At 44.0% G+C, this 16,831-nt stretch overlaps 1 protein-coding gene and 1 long non-coding RNA gene across 3 annotated transcripts; both read left to right on the forward strand.

The window, feature by feature from the left end:
• The first annotated feature begins 3,353 nt into the window (after positions 1-3,353).
• Positions 3,354-12,370, forward strand: LOC101071942 (rho-related GTP-binding protein RhoA-D). 2 transcript variants are annotated; one of them, XM_011602464.2, is made up of 7 exons: positions 3,354-3,490; positions 8,695-8,850; positions 9,785-9,905; positions 10,407-10,537; positions 10,625-10,799; positions 11,870-11,914; positions 12,036-12,370. In XM_011602464.2, the coding sequence occupies exons 2-5, from the start codon at positions 8,695-8,697 to the stop codon at positions 10,796-10,798; spliced, it is 582 nt and encodes a 193-aa protein (XP_011600766.1). In that variant the 5' UTR covers positions 3,354-3,490; the 3' UTR covers position 10,799; positions 11,870-11,914; positions 12,036-12,370. The 2 variants fall into 2 exon arrangements, with proteins under 2 accessions (XP_011600766.1, XP_029689998.1); XM_029834138.1 differs by lacking the exon at positions 11,870-11,914.
• Positions 12,371-15,334: 2,964 nt separating this feature from the next.
• On the forward strand, positions 15,335-16,595 carry LOC115249199 (uncharacterized). Its single transcript, XR_003887912.1, has 3 exons — positions 15,335-15,530; positions 15,605-15,746; positions 15,821-16,595. It is a non-coding gene; the product is annotated as an uncharacterized lncRNA (long non-coding RNA).
• Positions 16,596-16,831: the final 236 nt, after the last annotated feature.

Below are 16,831 nucleotides of genomic sequence, written 5' to 3' on the forward strand. Positions count from 1 at the left end.
ATAGTATAAGATCTCCATATTCATCTTTATTGTAGAATTGTCCATCCATCCATCCACTACCGCTTATCCGGGGTCGGGTCGCGGGGGCAGCAGCCTAAGGAGAGAAGCCCAGACTTCCCTCTCCCCAGCTACCTCCTCCAGCTCATCCGGAGGGATCCCCAGGCGTTCCCAGGCCAGTCGAGAGACATAGTCTCTCCAACGTGTCCTGGGTCTCCCTGGGGGTCTCCTACCGGAGGGACATGCCCTGAACACCTCACCAGGGAGGCGTCCAGGGGGCATCCTGACTAGATGCCCAAGCCACCCCATCTGGCTCCTCTCAACGCGGAGGAGCAGCGGCTCAACTCCGAGCTCCTCCCGGATGGCAGAGCTTCTCACCCTATCTCTAAGGGAGAGCCCAGCCACCCTACGGAGGAAGCTCATTTCAGCCGCTTGTACCCGTGATCTTGTTCTTTCGGTCATTACCCAAAGCTCATGACCATAGGTGAGGGTAGGAACGAAGATCGACCGGTCTCTTCACCACAACGGACCGGTGCAGAGTCCGCATTACTGCGGATGCCGCACCGATCCGCCTGTCGATCTCCTGCTCCATTCTTCCCTCACTCGTGAACAAGACCCCGAGGTACTTAAACTCCTCCACTTGGGGCAGGATCTCCTCCTTGACCCGGAGAAGGCACTCCACCTTTTTCCGGTCGAGAACCATGGCCTCGGATTTGGAGGTGCTGATTTTCATCCCAGCCGCTTCACATGCGGTGGCGAACCGATTCAGTGATAGTTGGAGGTCACGGGCCGATGACGCCAACAGGACCACATCATCTGCAAAAAGCAGAGACCCGATCCTGAGGTCACCAAACCGGATCCCCTCAACACCATGACTGCACCTAGAAATTCTGTCCATAAAAATTATGAACAGAATCGGTGACAAAGGGCAGCCCTGGCGGAGACCAACCCTCACCGGAAACGAGTTCGACTTACTGCCAGCAATTCGGACCAAACTCTGGCACTGATCGTACAGGGAGCGGACGGCCCGTATCAGCGGGCCCGACACCCCATACTCTCGGAGGACCCCCCACAGGACCCCCTGAGGGACACGGTCGAATGCCTTCTCCAAGTCCACAAAACACATGTGGACTGGTTGGGCAAACTCCCATGCACCCTCGAAGACCCTGCTGAGGGTGTAGAGCTGGTCCACTGTTCCACGCCCAGGACGAAAACCACATTGCTCCTCCTGAATCCGAGGTTCGACTATCCGGCGGACCCTCCTCTCCAGTACCCCTGAATAGACCTTACCAGGGAGGCTGAGGAGTGTGATCCCCCTATAGTTGGAACACACCCTCCGGTCCCCCTTCTTAAAAAGAGGGACTACCACCCCGGTAGTAGGTGGTAGTAGGTTAGTAGGTTGTAGAATTGTATTTCCTGGAAACACTGAAAGGCGCAAATAGTATCCTTATCCAGTGCATCCTGTAGGTAAGAAAGGCTAGAAAAGGCTTTCCAGAATGTGACTGTGTAAGAGCATCATAGGCAATTGTTACTGTGTTGTTCAGATCAGTTTTATGCCAAGCTTGAATAACAAGGTTTTGATGTGTTTTGATAGTTTTACTGTGCTTCCATTTGAATTCTACTGTAGCAGCGTGTCTAAAGAATAGAAGACAGAAGCAGAGTTTGAAGACTTCATTATGCAAGCACTGGAATTTGCCCCACATGGAAGGTAAATTAAGTTTGTTTGTGTCTGCTGATGAAAGTTCAAAATGATAATGTGAATTTGAAATCAAACTTTTGTTTCTTGTTCTTTTTAGGTCACCTGAGAAAGCATGAGGGCTCCCACCGGACCAGATGGTTAAAATCTACGACGTGCTTGTTTTCTTCACAATTTTGCATGTTGGGGTTTTGTTTGTATTTTATATTTTTTTATTGCTTTATATTGTAATTGGTCTTTTTTTAATCTTAGTTGTATTTTGCTAAATCATAATGCATTAACCAAAAGTCCTGGAATATTTGCCTGTTCATTTTCTACTGACATGCTCCTGACTTTATCCAGATAATTGTTTAAGGTTGCAGGGGAATGGAAATACAACCAGTAGAAAACCAAAAAAAAATAGCATTACCTTGTAATGTAGTAGGGGAACTTTAGGGTTATGGTGATAGGGCAAAACATGTAACCAGCATATAATGATTCCAGAATGAAAAATTGGTAGTAGGGTTATATCCTGTGGGAAATGTTAATATACAAGCATGCAGCTATTTTACATAAGCTGTGCAACTGAATAGTCATTGAACAACTTTTATAAATGTTTGTCTCCAAAGAAGGGAAGTTGTCCTATCACCCTACACACACACACACACACACACACTTTCTGCCAGTTTATGTAAAAGCGGTTTATAATTTCAAAAAAAAATGCCTGAATTTATTCTGCAAAATCACTGAATGCATATTGCTTGATTGGTGTATTGACAGGTAAAAGTGCAACTGAACATACAAAACGATTTTAACTCAATATAATGGTTAACACAACTAACCCCAAATGGTCATGGATCACAAATATCATGACATGAACTGTCTTTTTCATATATTGCTAATGGATAATTGTATATTAAACATGCCTAAAGGTTCTGAAACACAAGCTGAAGCAGTGCTGTTTTTAAAGCTGTAGAGTGTATGAACTTTAGAGCTCATTGAGAGAACGGCATGTTAAAAAGCCCAAATCCCTGTTGTGTGACTTCCTGTTGCACTGTGGGAGAAAAGAACGTTGGGTCAAAGTCCATTTCCTAGCACAAGGAGGAGGAAATAATAAAGATCCTTTAAGTAATATAAAATTGGAAGCATTCCTGCTAGAATGTACAAGCACAGACGAGTGACAATATTCTTACAGGGACATTGTAAAACAAAGTTGGGCTACAATTTAAATGGAATGAATAGTGTCCTATGTAAATGACGTCATTATTCTCGAACCGTAGGTGGGAGTGGCTTTTGCAACGTTCAGGATGATTCAGCCAATAGCGTGAAGCTTCCAAAATATAAACTGCGTTGCGTTCAATGCAAGACGGATGATTTATAGACCGTATGAAAATAAAGTCTATAGTGAAGTCAAAGCTTCAAATTACATTTGATTTTTAAATATCTTCTAATTTTAAAGTGCGGGACAAAAGAGCCGTGTCACGAGCGGCTAAAGTACAAATTAAAGATGGCATAAACAGTTAGTGTAGGGTCAATCTAATTATTCTTTAGGGCATACTTGTAATATATTCCCCGCAAAATATATTTAAATGAAGTAGATTAAATTCACATGGGCATCTATTACGAATCGTCTGGATACATATAATTGGCGTTTTATGACTAGGTAGTCTAATTTCCGGGTGTTCATGAACGCATCAGTATGGGAGTATATGAAGAATTTCGTATAAAACGCTTCCTCTGCGTTCTCACTACTACCGAATCAAACCGCAGCGGGAGAGGAGGCCGAAGGGTTCGGTTTAAAAGTGTTCCGTGGAAAAGGTAAGACAGCGAAACGACTGCTTTCACTCTCGGTATCATATCAGAGTGTGAGGTTTGAGACGAAGCGAGACACATTTCTTAAGGTACACGCTAATGAATATGAATTAGCAGGAACCTGTTACTCGGTACGAACTTTTCCTGAATGGGCGAACGCGGTTCGACGTTTTGTTTGTTCAAAATACAAGAGAACGTCATCACCGGGATGTCCCTTTCCAAATGTTCTGGCCACATTCTGCTTGAAATTTGTACAACACATCAATTCCTACCAAACAAACCGAGACGCAACCTGTAAAATCCTCTATTGCGTAATTGAGTTTCACGGACTTGGAGACTTTATCACTCCATCCCGTTTCTCTGTAAAAAAAACAAGAAGTTCACAGTAAACAAAACCAGTGGTTGCAGGGGTTTCTCCCTCATTCACAACCATGAGAACCATGAGGAGATTAAAATTCTGAAAGATCACGTTTGGTGAAGTTTTTATGATTTGAGAATCGGGGTTATGCTGGGTAGACTTCAGCTGCATGTCCAGAACTCCCGAGTGTGTTCCAAAGAGCTGAGAGCCACCACACCCTTCCCTGTGCTGCCGTCGTGCAGACCCTCATATCTCCCAGCCAGCCGGGTTTGCTTGTCCTGGCCTGTTCCCAGCAAGGAAACCATTGCCATTTGCTCAAAATGCTGCAGAATTCCATCACACTTCAGCTGAAATGTTCCCATCACACCATAAATAAGTGGTGGAAAAACGTTTAATAAAAGTGAAAGCTGAATGCTCACACAAATGGCAGTAATCTGTGCAGATTACCCTGCTGTGTCATTACAAATGTTTATTTTTTTTTGTCTTTATTGATGTTAATCAGAGATGTCCTGTCACCTAAAATCCAGTTTATGGGGTTGAAAATTAAAATGGAGCCATTTTAGAGCGATCAAAGCAATCGCTAAGAGTAAAATGGAGTGTTTGGCTTTTCACATGCCGTGTAAACCTGTCTAGGTATGATAAACATCCATGTTTAAACCAAGTGGCATTTGTTCTGTCATAACTCATAAAACTGAGAAGAAACTGGTGTGATTCTTTTTATTCTTTTTTTTTTTTTTTTTTTTTCACGTCAGGCATATGTTTTGCCACTTTGAATGGGGTAATTGCAAGTGAAACATGTTTTAGACAGTTTTTCCTGTTTCTTTCTGGTAAATCAGTTTGAGTTCTTACAACTTTATTCATCCTGTTTTCTTTCCTTATTGTCTTGCGATTGAGAAGTTGGGTCCATAGTCCAAACCGAATCTGCTGAATAGGATTTTCTAAATCATTTATTTTGGCCACTAAAGTGTGATTTAGAAGCTTAATCTTTGGGTTTTATGCAAATTCATATACTTAATTCGTGGGTTTTATTGACGTTTCTGCTCGGCTATGTCGCAACCATAGATGCATTCTCAGTCCTCTTCCCCTCAGAAACGGGCGTTCCCATTCTCTTCTGATGTCTCATTTAGGCGAAGGTGCAATATTTAGTTTTGTATGCATTTGTTGTACTGACTCTTATTGTTGTGTTTTAACAAATGTTGCTGCTCGTCAACAAATATTAACATCGGATTGTTCAAGCCTGATCTCTAATTTCATTTTCTTTGTTTTTATTGTGCGTAAGTAGAAATTATTGCAAATATTGAAACAGACTAAACATGAAGAAAAGAATAAAAACAATCATGTATGTGGAGGGATGGAAAGCAACAAAGCTTATGTCCTGTCTTTATTTTTGCAGTGTCAGGCAAACAATATCATTTTACTAAATCTCTATTGGGGTAAAGATCATTACTGATTGATCCTTGCTAAATCATCTTAGTAAGCGCTCGTCTCATTAAACCCTTTTGTTTATTGCACAACGTGGGGCAGATGAAATACTTGGAACATGCTGCTTCATTCCTAAATATGTCAACATGATGATGACCACTGTTTTACTTATTGTTCTTGCTAAATGGTATCAAGGACTTGTTGTTGTTGTGCCTCCAGTTCTCTGAATAACTGCTGCAAATGTACAAACAGTTTTCCACAGTCTTTAGCCACACGCTGTGATAAATTGGTCTGGGAGAGTCTCACTGGCTCTGTTCTATTTTGGGGTTCCAGGTTGCTCCTCTGACTTCAGCTCCCTTTAGATCCTGGCCTGGATCTGAAGTGACAGTTTCAGGTCTGGGTGAGGCTTAACCTGGAAAATTGTAGCCGCCCGGTCTCTATTGATGCCTCCCGCGTGAGCTTAAACCCAACGCAATCTGCTTTCTAATGTCGCCTTCTTTTGCAATAGTTGCGTAGTTTATTTGAATTCTAATGTGAAAGGCAGATTCTAACCTACAGAGGTGAGGCCACCAGCCTCCTGCTGACCAGCCACCGGTCAGTCAGCACATAACCATCTAGCAGGATGGCACCTTCTGCAACAGTTTTTCCTTGGTCACATATATAAATGGCACTGGCTCACAACACGGAGCTCCCTGACTATCCACTTCAATAAACCACGCTAACAATTGTGATTCAAATGGGAAGTTGGCTCCCTGGCAAACGCCACATGTATCTGCTTACCTGCTCCCCCCCCACAAATGAAATAGCTGGTGATTAGGCCTCAGGCACCAACTCGTTTGCCCTTAACAGAACAAATGCAATTAGCAAAATTAAAAGAAATAATCCAATACGAGGAGGGACAGAAACAAATCTTTCATGTAGCTATTTTTGCCATCTTATAAAGCATTATCATTCCACATGCACAAATCGACAATCCTTCCTAAAATAACAAACAATAATTCAAGAGGAATTAAATGTCAATAGCAAAGCAACACTTCACTTTCACCAGGTCCCTGTAGGTAATGTCTAAAAGCTGGAGAACTAGAACATGGAATATTCATGTTGTTGGGGGGGGGGACATTACAATTAATTGCATTGGACATTTTACTGATCTTGATTTAGATTGGAAATGGAGTGGGAGTTAATTTTGGATTGCTTTGATATTCTGCCTAAATGAACAAATTAATATTGTATCTTCTGATCTGGTTAAAGTTAATAACCTTTCCCTACTGCCCATAAAGGGTCAATATTCAGTTATAGTTTCCAATATATGTGGGTGGTGAGCACTTTTTTTTTCTCCCCCCAACCTTAAAGTTACATTTAAGCCTTAATTCAACTAACACTATTATTTCTTCCACAACCTTAAATGCAGGGGCTCCATGCATACATAAAGCAACTCCACCACCTTTTTTTACTTCTATGCAGTGAAGAGCACAGCCTCTTCGGACAAAATCAAAACCTCCAAGTCGATCCACATTTCAGAACGCAGACATTCAAAACCTGCATGCAGACTTCACACATTTAATCGTCGCGTTAAGCTGTTTCATAACATCAGTTAATGCATCAAGTAATTACAATTGGGTTCTATGTCGTAGTCGGACTTAATTCCAGGTTTCAAGTCACATACACAAAATCATACATGTATAGAACTAAATGCCCGCTGGTCAAGAACCAGACCATAATGAGCAAACCTGGGTGTCCTGCTTAAGAATGGGAGCGCGTGATGTGTCCTAATGAAAGCTGGTTCAATTCAAAAAGGGGCGACGCATTTCACACCCTTCCATTTTCATATCGAGTGTGTGTCCAGCAGTGGGTCCTTATTAGCAGTTTGACCTGTACTTCACCACCTGACCTGACTTTATGGTGCTGAAACGTGTGATACTTTAGCACAGTACTTTTGGAATGTCACCTGCAGGCTCACATTTGACCTCACACTTGTTTGTCACTTGCAGAGTCTGAAACCAGGGTGGAACCATATCTCCTTACTTCTGCTCGGGTTTCTCCCCAGGTCACTGTATGACTGACTCGGACATTTTAGAACCCTGGTAAAATGGCAATGGTGCTCTCAGGTTATGATGGTGATGGAAACTGGCGTGATCATCCACACGATTGTAAATGAACACACCCAATCATGGGTGGGATTTTGTGCTTTATCCCCTATATTGGGTTGTTTTTCAAGCCCTGGTTTGGCTTGTTTCAGTCCCAATCTACAGCTTATTTGAATCTCTAATAAAAAATCTATCTCCATCCATAGTCTCCAAAATATAGTTTTATGCTTGGTTATTTCAGTGCAGGTACTGAAAATATTCACATTTCCCTCTCCAGAAGACCTCGTATACAGCCTTATTTCAATCAAAACACTCAATTTTGTCAAATCTTTCAAATTACAAGTGAGATTGTTCATTTAATAATGCTCAATCTGTAGGACTAAAGTGCTGTTTGACTCTGTTAATTACCTACTGTGGTTCATGGCTTTGTATGGGACAACCACGTAATACTCGACTAGAGCCTAGCTGCCCAGTGTGGAGTGGAATAGGTGCTCTCCTCCAACCACGTTGGTTTGGAAAAGTTTGGCTAATGTGTTACTAAAGGAGGGTGTCTGTGCTGCTGCTCAGGACTTTGTCCATGTCAGTGGCACAGATTCTAATGTTGCGTAACACACACAGCCCTCATTCTCTGCTTTTTTTTTTTTTTTTCTGAACTCATGGGCTACTGTACAGTTAAATAACCTGTGCTTGCAAGGTCGAGGGGAGGCACGTCAGACATGCAGAGAAATACTGTGACCTTTCTGCCTTCAGTTTATCTGAGATCTTAATGGTTTATTATGACAAGCTGGTAAAGGCTGTTCTCCTCTGATTGGCTGGGTTGCTCACATCTATTACACAGACGGCTTCCTAAATTTTAGTTCCACATTCATTTTGTTCTGAAGTGTCCTTGGCTTCAGTCTGTCATGTTCTTATGCATCAGCTTAAAAGGAGTGGAGATAAATGATGGTACAATCAAAGAGGGGAGCTGAAGGCAATGGTTTGCCCTGATTATGCACAAAAATAAACACATCTCCAGGGTAAGAGGATACAGGAGAAAAAGGTCTTACAGGTACTGGGATAACTGGCATACACAGGTGGTGTAAAGGTTTTCTGACGCCAGACATTCTGCCTAGAGAGGCACTTCAGTCCTGCGGTTTCTGCCTGTTCCCTTCTCTCCATCTGCTTTTCCAAACCAGTAATGAATTCTCCCTGACACCATTTTCCACATCATACAGGAAAGGGAAGAAGGTGTGGCTCTAAATCTTAACCCCCCCCCCCCCCCCACCCATCCCCTCTCCAAAAGGGGAAAAACATCTCTGTATTATTTGAGTGAATAATAGAATGACAGCGTGTTGTGTTTACAGATGGCTGCCATCAGGAAGAAGCTGGTGATAGTCGGGGATGGTGCCTGTGGGAAAACCTGTCTGCTCATCGTCTTCAGCAAGGACCAGTTCCCGGAGGTCTACGTCCCCACTGTGTTTGAGAACTATATCGCGGACATTGAAGTGGACGGCAAACAGGTATACATATAAAAAATTATGTAACAGCTGATGGTCTGTTTCCCATCATTAGTTATCCTCTTCTGTCCTAGAATGTTGTCATTCTGCCGACTTTCTTCTGTTTCCTTATGTTCAGCATCTCTGCGGTTAAGCCGAATGTAAAGTCATAAAAACCTGACTGGCTTATTGGCCCAGAGGTAGACATGCAACAAAAGGGTTGGATTTCCTCCATATACTGCTCCATCCTTTGTAAATATAACCTTTACTTTGTTTGGGTTACACAAACATACGTCATGAGCAGAAAAAGAGAAGGTATTCAGTAAAGCACATCTTAAGCTTTTCTTCATGCTTTAAAGACCTCAGTGAGTCAGTTTGTGTGTGTGTGTGTGTATATACATATATAATGAGCTCATTTAGCATTCTATAGAATAGAGAGTTTAACAAACTTAGAGTACGCTTGTTTGGTTGTCACATGGTGTTCATGATAGTCGGGTTTTTGTGCCAAAGTGAAAGAAAATGTGGGGACGAAGCTCATGTGAACCCTCCAAGTCAATGGCAGGAAATGAATTGGTGCGACCCCGCCCCCAAAGCCCCCCCACATCTTGACTAATGTCAAATTTCCTGTTTTTCCGTGTTGTATAGCAGAGTTGTTGTAATTGTGCAACAAACATCTATACGCATCTACGCACACTTAGATAAGTGTTTTCAAGTGTTATTAGTCTCTACGGACTTGTTGTCCTGTGTTTCAGCTTTAGGTATTATATTTATTTTCCCTTGAAGACGTGAACATCTGCCAGATTATTGCTGTGCAACAATCTGAGTGTGTGTGTGTGTGTTTACTTGGTGTGAAGGTCACCAGGGCCATCATTGCCTGGGCTCTGTGTTTTTCCTGTGTTATTTACTGCTTAAAGTGAAGTCAAACGCCTTCATGTTCCTGTTGTTGTTCCCCTCTCAGGTGGAGTTAGCCCTGTGGGACACAGCAGGTCAGGAGGACTATGACAGACTGAGGCCTCTCTCCTACCCCGACACAGACGTCATCCTCATGTGCTTTTCCATAGATAGCCCTGACAGTTTAGGTAAGACCGGACACTAAATTAGCCTGCTGAGTCTATATCCAACAGTGTTTTCATTCAGACATGCCGGCTGTAAAAGGGGGTCTTTGATAAGTTGATGGAGCAGCCACCCAGTTTTTATTTTTATCATCTATTATTCATTTATATAGATTTAACAGTGGTTTTAAAGTCAAAAGGTTTTCTAGCACATTTTGCCAGGGTCATGCCACTAAGCTATGTTGGAAATGACATGGTCTATTAAGAATGAGTCTATTCCAGAAAAACTAAAACTAACCAGGAGGAAAGTTTGACAGTCAACAGCTCGTGGATGTTTCCCCCTAAAATCTGATGAGTTATGCCGGAACATTCTTACCCAAACATGGCATTTCGAAGGCTGAAATGTTGGACATGTATCGGGGAGGGGTCGGCGCCCTCTCTGAGCAGTCACACGGGAATCGCGAGGTCTCCCTCAGTTGAAGTTGTTTTGAATCTGTAATCTTTGTATTTTTATTTCTGCTCTCATAGAGAACATTCCAGAGAAATGGACCCCTGAAGTCAAACACTTTTGTCCCAATGTTCCCATCATTCTCGTGGGCAATAAGAAGGATCTTCGCAACGATGAACACACACGCAGGGAGCTGGCCAAGATGAAACAGGTGTCTGTCTGTCCATCTCTGTCTGTCCAACCATCAGTGTCATACCTCCAGCCTGCGTCTACCCACCGTCTCCCCTCACCTTTCTAGGAGCCAGTTAAGTCTGACGAGGGCAGAGACATGGCCAACCGCATCAGCGCCTTCGGCTACCTGGAGTGTTCCGCCAAGACCAAGGACGGAGTGCGGGAGGTGTTTGAGATGGCCACCAGGGCGGCGCTACAGGTCCGCAAACGCAAGAGGAGAGGCGCCTGCCAGCTGTTGTGAGGTGATGGCTCGCCCTCTTTAGTCTTGGCGTAACCTTAAATCCGAGGCTTCCGTGGACTATGCTTCCATCACAGATGCCGATAACGCCACAGAAGAAAAGGAAAGACTGACGCTCCCGTTTAAAAAGCAAAACACATCAGCCTTTAAAAGACACTCTGCTCCTGGCTTCCTGATTATTTTCCTCAACCCGTCTGCTTGCACTAAGGACCTGCTTAGTTGTTGAAAGTCGCTCTTGTATTTATATTCACATTTTCTTTACAAGTCTATGTTACCACGTTTGCCTCTGCAATGAGGGTTCACATCACCTTATTGTTGCTCATAAACCTTCAGGCACACACGTGCCTCTCATTGGCCATGTTATCTCACTTTTTTTAAACTAATTTTTTATTGAAAAGTACACCAGGTGCTGGGTCGACGTAGTGCCAGTCCTTAGTTTCCCTCCTGTAAATGGGAAAATACTGAAGTGACAGCAACTGGTTAACATTCTCTGCTTCAGCTCATATGGACACATGGCATAAATGGACACTACAGATGGGTTGTTGTCACAAACCTTAAGACATTCACACATGCTTGAGTTGACACTTTCTCCTGCCAGGACATCACCAGCACTTTTGTTGAACGAACCTCTGGTCTTAACCTGCATGGGTTGGCCTCAAGTTGTATATCATAGATTTAGTGCACATTATCCCCAAGATCAGAAATGATCACTGACTGCTGCCATATTAATAATATTGATGACTCATTCCACACATCACACAGCTCTGATTGGTGATTCAGAGCCAGTAATAGAATGTTAGACGCTAGTTTAGAATTCCGTTCTTCAGGATATCGACTACAAATTAATCAGTAAAAGCAGTAATATGACTTAGTGTCTGAGAGTGGAGAAAACCACTAACAAGGCTTCACAAATAACTGATTCATTTAATAGGACAGGTTCGTATTGCCATAAGGACACTGTTTTGAAGTTGATCATATTGAAATTCTGTGGTCCACTGTATTCAGTTAAGGAGTGGATTAATGGAAAATTGTAATGATAAATACATTTTAAAAAAACAATTTGTTTCTTTACAGTTCAAACAGGAGTGGGATGTGTAGGAGGTCTGTAAGAGACAAATGGTAATAAAGTATTTTTGAAATGCTGCCTAACCCAGAGTGGCTTTTTATTTTTTAACAGGATAAATCTACGGTCAGTGTGTGAATCTGGGTTGCAACTTGTCTTCTGACTTCTCTCCTGTAGGGGGCGATGATCCCAAGGCCACTGGATCAGATGCTAGTCCGGGCCTTTTCGCAACATGTCTGCACATAAAAGTTTTACACCATTTGTAATGCGATTGTCACCATGATTAATCTTGTAAGTGAAATACAAGCTAATAAAACCAAAGTTCAGTAACCAGCTGCCGCTGGTTTAAATATCTGACGCCAGTATGACGAAGCAAGAGAAAGTCGCCCATCAGCAAAGCCTTTGTGCCAAGAGGGGGACAAAGAAGAAAAGAAACCCTGCATTCTTCTGAGGTCAGCAAAGTTTCCCCTTGTGCAACCAGGTGTGACAGTAATAAATACTTTAAGAACAAATGTACTTCACTTTATGAGACCATGTAGTGACACCGAGATACCGCTGGGTGGAGACAGAGCACCTTCGACAGCCACATCCAAAAATACAACAGTAGATGTATTCGTATTCCGGCACGACTTGGAATTACCTGTGTGCGTGGAAAGCAGTGCAGACTTTACAGGATTTTCACGCCTTGTGCAGAAGACATCTGTAGGGATCAGAAATGGGGGGACTAATTGTCTGAAAATTATCAAAAGTTTTCCAGAACAAGAAGGTGAAGTTCGCAAACCAGCCTTATTTTCCGGCTGTTTTCAGAGGCAAAATGTGAACAAGAGTGCAAATATGTACTTTCATTCGCAGAGCAGCTGTAAAATTTTAGTTTGCTGTTTGAAATTCAAACAAGATGTTAGATGTATCACGAAACTGGACTATGCAGAGGGGTGTGTGTCTACTTACCCGGAAAGGCCAGACTGCAGTGCAGGAACAACATCTCAGAAAAGTCTAGAGCTGCTTAGGATCTTCAGCAAGAGCAACCTGACCAGATGCCACAACGATTTGTGAGGAACCTCTGATAGTCACATTATTTTGCCAAACCTGTTGAGGTTTGTTATGAGTAAAGTTCTCCAGCACGTTATTCTGGTCATGAGGTGTCAGGAGAGACCTTGGTCGGCTCTGTGTCTTTCTAATTATGTTTCCTGTGGACAAAAGGAAATATATCTTCATTTCGAACGCTGATCCTCCTGTATCCTTACAATCAGCGTTTTCACTCCCTCATTTTCCCTAGATCCCACTAGGTGGCAGTATAGGCTGGTTTTGAGCAAAGTTCTGCGTCAAGGTGTTGAAGCAAGATGCACAGTAAAGTCTCCTACCTGCAGTCCCCTTTAATCTCAGAATCACAGTTGTTGGCTTGAGAGGTTTACAAAACTGCAAGTACATTTGATTTTACAACAGCTGATATTGGAACTGTAGAACTCAGAGCCTTTATTTCTGAAGGACTCAGTAATGCATAAACTGGAAACTTGTGGAACTTAAGTAGAGATAACACAAACCTGTTACATTCAGAAAGTTGGTGAAAATGTCTTTAAAAATGTGTGTTCATAACAATCCATGTTATGACAAACTATGCCTGCCAATTTCTCAGCAACATTGGCATGTAAATAATGCATATGTATAAATTAATCTGACAGAAGCAGGAGTGTGAAAGAGAGGTTTTGATAATGAGAAATGGAACATTTTTTTATAGGCCAGTCACCGTCTCTCGCCCACAACAGAACCTTCACGTGTCATGTGTCTTAATATGAGCGGTGTCCAGAAAAGTTTAAAGAGACCAAACGAGGAGCGTGTCAAGAAAAAGGGGGGATTGGAGTTGTTTGAAACCCGAATCTTCACAAAAGCCATAGCTGTTTGTTGATGCTGTCCCGTGTCCGTGGTGCGTGCTGTGCTGCCAGCATCCTCTGTCCGTCTTCCTCTCCTCGTGTTCCGCTGTCCAGAATCACGTTGACCGTCCGAGCCAGAGATCCTCTCCCCGACCTGTCAGTCACGACCCCTGCCTGAGTCTGGACCACACCAAGGCGGACAGTATGTCTTCTGCCTCTGCATGTGTGTGTGCGTCCTCCCGATAGTGCTGTGCATGTGAACCTCTTTATCAGACAAAACGTCCGTGAATTGTGTGTTTTTGTGTGCGTGTCAATGACCCAGAGGGACGACGGGGCCAAGAAATTACTTAAGCGGCCACAGCTGTATTTCCACTGCAGTGGACTAGTTTAAGGGCTGGGGAGCAGGGTAATGACCACTCTGGCCGTCGGAATGCCTTGATCTTATCACACTGGCGAGAGGGGATGCTCCCACTTTCTGATGGTCTAATTGCCCCAGCCCCAATAGACAGGCAGCGTGGGCCACTGAGGTCACGCTGGAGAGCAAAGGACCACCCCTCCCAGCGACACACACCAGCAAATCCTGTTTGGATGTACTGTATCAATGGAAACGTAACCTCAGTTTGAAGGATTTTGGACACAGCTGCGTCTGCCGGCAGATGGAGAAGCAAGTAAATGAATGAGGAGACTGATCAAGGTGTTTTTTATATGTTTGTGGAAGAATAGCCCGTCACTATTTTGCCACCCTCGTGTACTTGCACAGTTCAGCTGTGTGTATACATGCACAAATCCTCTAAGACCATTTGAATACTGCAACAGTCTTCTCTAATCTGTTTGTTTGAAATTTGTGATGAATATGCAGTTTTCAGCAGCCCCAACGTGGGCCTTATCCACACCTATTTGTCCACGTTAAGGTTTCAGTTATTCCTCAGCAGGACTGGTCAGATGCCAGCGGAGGTGTGTGTGTGTGTGCGCGCGAGTGTGTGCGCGAGTGTGTGTGTCCGCGCAAGTGTGTGTGTGTGTGTGTGTGTGTAGGCTGTAAGAACAGTGACAGAGACAGATTGGGTGTCTGAGAGGGACAGATAGCCTTACAGCTCACCTCCACTCACTCATTGAGTGAGATAAAGACCAACATTCACACACACACACACACACACACACACACATGCACTGTAATGTTCATTATAAAATTCCGTAGCTCTTTGCAGTGACACACAGACAGAGGGCGCATATAAGGTGTGTGACTGTCCAGAAGTGTCCCATGAAGTTGGCTGAAGTGGGCTTATCTTCTCTTGTGCCCCCCCCCCCCCCCCCCCCCCCCCCCAGCCTTTCCTTGATCCAGACAACATTGAGTACCACACTCAGCCTGCCTCTCCTTCTTGTGGAGAGGCCCCCCTCCCTGTGGCTCTCTCTCTCTCTCTGTCTCTCTCTCTCAGCCCACAGACATGAAACAGCAGACTATCATTTCACCCAACATTGACTAATATATCCTTTAATTGTGACATTTCTCACCAAATCAATGCATTGGGATTCTGGTGTAGATGTTTTTTTCCACTCATCTGCTCAACACAGGCTCACATCATCGACACCTTTCTTCATGATGTTGACCTCTGCTGCATGTCCCTCGAGCTGCTCTTGCTGTTGTTACGTGTGACTATCCGCCTGATAAACAGCTGTTGTTGTGTGCTTTGATGTTTAATAAACCCAGCTGACTGCTGTTTACTCTCCACTAAACTGTCCCGGTACATACAAACTGTAGCCTGTCAGTTACCCTGGTCCTGTGAGCGGTGTGTCATCCTCCCTGCAGGTGAGATAAACTTATTGCCAAACAGATTTTTTTTTTTTTAATTTTCTCTTTTTTTTTTTTCCTTTTGATTCCAGCCATTTCTGCGTAAAAGGATGAGGCTTGCTGCACACGGCCAGCAGGTGGCTTTAAAGTTACGGGAAGAAAGCGTGGACACAGCATGGTCGTGACATGACGTGACAAGATGTGACGTGCCCCAGGCTCTGACTGACACCGGGTGTAATTACAATAACACAACCTCTGTTGACTTACGTGAAGGGACCTCTCTGGTCTGAGCTTTTGTCTCTGATTAGGGAGGTTTCTGTGAAGCGGGTGAATCTGTGAAGAGCGTGGGGAGCCGGGTCCCAGACATCTGTGGGGTTCGAGGTGACAAACGAGTTTTCCCTGCCTTGCGTTTGTTAAGCGAGCACTTCATTGTAAAGCTGAAACAATACTGTTCCTGTGGCAGATCAGTGTAAATGTTTTGTGCAAAGCATTGCTCCGTCCCCCCGCTGAGCACCTGCTGTGTTTACCAGTGTTTACGGAGGGGCCGTGGCTACTGTACTGTGTCCTTGCTCGCGTTCAGTTGTGTCAGGACTGTACACTGTACAGTCGCTCTGCTGCCGTGTGCACGTTTCATTCCAGGGCAACCAAGGAAGCCCGGAGGAGGCCATCAGCGCGAGACTGGGAGCGGGCATTGGATATCAGTGTCATGGATGCAGTGAAAACAACTCAACCACATGAAGCGTTGATATTGGCTGAACCCCCAACTCCCAAAGATCCCCCATGTGATGGTGTGTGCTCTCTGCTTGGATTGCCCAGCTCTATCTATCAATGTCACTCAGGTAGCCACGGTATCACTGGTAGTGTCAGCATCGGTGTGTGTCAGCTGGTATCACTCATTGGTATCTATGTCTGTGAGGCCTACACATTTCGACCCTGACCCTGTGTCTCCCCCGTTTCCCACACCTCTCTCTCCCGTTGTCTCGGCGTTAGTGTGTATTGTCAGCCCAAAATGGTGGTGGAATTTCGACTATTTTTCCAGGTCACCGTTGTTTGTGCCTCGCGAGGTGTGTCTGTAAATTCCTACACGGGGAGGGAGATAAACACACCGGCTTGCGCATATACAGATCTCATCATATGGCAGCCCGCCTCTGTAAGAGGATAAATTCAGTGCGACTGTCTTGTTTAAGTGCCAGCAGAATCCAAAGCTGATGCTCTCTTTTTTTCCTCTTGCTGTTACTGTGAGTTTTATTCTAACCTCACAGTGACTGAGTTGTATTAGAGATGACAAATTGACGCTGCGTCAGGTCACAGTGGCGTGC

Source organism: Takifugu rubripes, chromosome 3 (assembly GCF_901000725.2).
Source record: "Takifugu rubripes chromosome 3, fTakRub1.2, whole genome shotgun sequence".
Lineage (NCBI taxonomy): Eukaryota > Metazoa > Chordata > Actinopteri > Tetraodontiformes > Tetraodontidae > Takifugu > Takifugu rubripes.